Source organism: Orycteropus afer, unplaced genomic scaffold, assembly GCF_000298275.1.
Source record: "Orycteropus afer afer isolate SDZICR_OR568_19922 unplaced genomic scaffold, OryAfe1.0 scaffold01249, whole genome shotgun sequence".
Classification (NCBI taxonomy): Eukaryota; Metazoa; Chordata; class Mammalia; order Tubulidentata; family Orycteropodidae; genus Orycteropus; species Orycteropus afer.
In genome coordinates, this window is record NW_006922836.1 from 165,330 (window position 1) to 166,829 (window position 1,500).

Consider the following 1,500-nt stretch of genomic DNA (forward strand, 5'->3'; position numbering starts at 1 on the left):
AGCAAGAGAATTCAAATTCTTCCAAAGAATTCAAATTAAATGTATAATGAAAACACTAAACTGGCCAAAAATATATGAGTGGCACTCACCTCTGGACAATTGCTACTTAAAAATAAAATGTTATTCAATTATTTATTATTAATTCACTTTGTTACGTTTATCATTTCATTTGATTACTTTTGCCAGAGACATAATTTACTCCACTTTTTGTGTGTCTGAAAATGTAGAACCAAGTTCTATCTATACTGTGGCATCCATTTATAGTGCTAGGGCTGGAAGAAAAGAATCTTTCTATAAGTTCAAGTATGTCACATTAGGCTTATAATGAGATTTAGGTCTTGGGATGTGATTGTCTAGTGAAGACAGTGGTGCATCTTTATTTGTGTAAAAGTGAACAATTTTTAAAAACATCTTAAAATAACACAAATCATGGAAGATGTTAGGCCAGCTATGCTAGTCACTAGTAAGCCATTATTGCTCTGTAGAAATCTTGGATTCTTTCTAAAACTGATTTTCTGACCACAGGTTGTGAACCCATTCCGGTCCGCTACCTCGAGTGGAGCAACATAGAATCTATCATCGCCATCGCCTTCTCTTGCCTGGGCATCCTTGTTACGTTGTTTGTCACCCTCATCTTTGTGCTGTACCGGGACACGCCAGTGGTCAAATCCTCCAGTCGGGAGCTCTGCTACATTATTCTAGCTGGCATCTTCCTTGGTTACGTGTGCCCTTTCACTCTTATTGCCAAACCTACCACCATGTCCTGCTACCTCCAGCGCCTCCTGGTTGGCCTCTCTTCTGCCATGTGCTACTCTGCTTTAGTGACCAAAACCAATCGCATTGCACGTATTCTCGCTGGCAGCAAGAAGAAGATCTGCACCCGGAAGCCCAGGTTCATGAGCGCCTGGGCCCAGGTGATCATTGCCTCAATTCTGATCAGCGTGCAGCTAACACTGGTGGTAACCCTGATCATCATGGAGCCCCCCATGCCCATTCTGTCCTACCCAAGCATCAAGGAAGTCTACCTTATCTGCAACACCAGCAACCTGGGTGTGGTGGCCCCTGTGGGCTACAATGGACTCCTTATCATGAGCTGTACCTACTATGCCTTCAAGACCCGCAACGTGCCCGCCAACTTCAACGAGGCCAAATATATCGCCTTCACTATGTACACCACCTGTATCATCTGGCTGGCTTTTGTGCCCATTTACTTTGGGAGCAACTACAAAATCATCACTACCTGCTTTGCAGTGAGCCTCAGTGTGACAGTGGCCCTAGGGTGCATGTTCACTCCCAAGATGTATATCATCATTGCCAAGCCTGAGAGAAATGTCCGCAGTGCCTTCACCACCTCTGATGTAGTTCGCATGCATGTCGGCGACGGCAAGCTGCCCTGCCGCTCCAACACTTTCCTCAACATCTTCCGAAGAAAGAAGTCAGGGGCAGGAAATGCCAAGTGAGTTATCTGATCTGGTTTGTTTCTCTCCTCTCCTCTTCTCC

The 1,500-nt window shown here is 44.9% G+C and overlaps 1 protein-coding gene across 1 annotated transcript in view; it reads left to right on the forward strand.

The window, feature by feature from the left end:
- The window catches only part of LOC103213071 (metabotropic glutamate receptor 1-like), a gene marked incomplete at its 5' end in the record, with an annotated part of 90,143 nt that extends 88,683 nt beyond the window's left edge, over window positions 1–1,460 (forward strand). The window contains one exon of the mRNA XM_007958966.1: window positions 526–1,460. Within this exon, the coding sequence (XP_007957157.1) occupies window positions 526–1,460 (935 nt within the window). The remainder of the gene's footprint in view (window positions 1–525) is intronic.
- Between the last annotated feature and the right edge of the window lie 40 nt (window positions 1,461–1,500).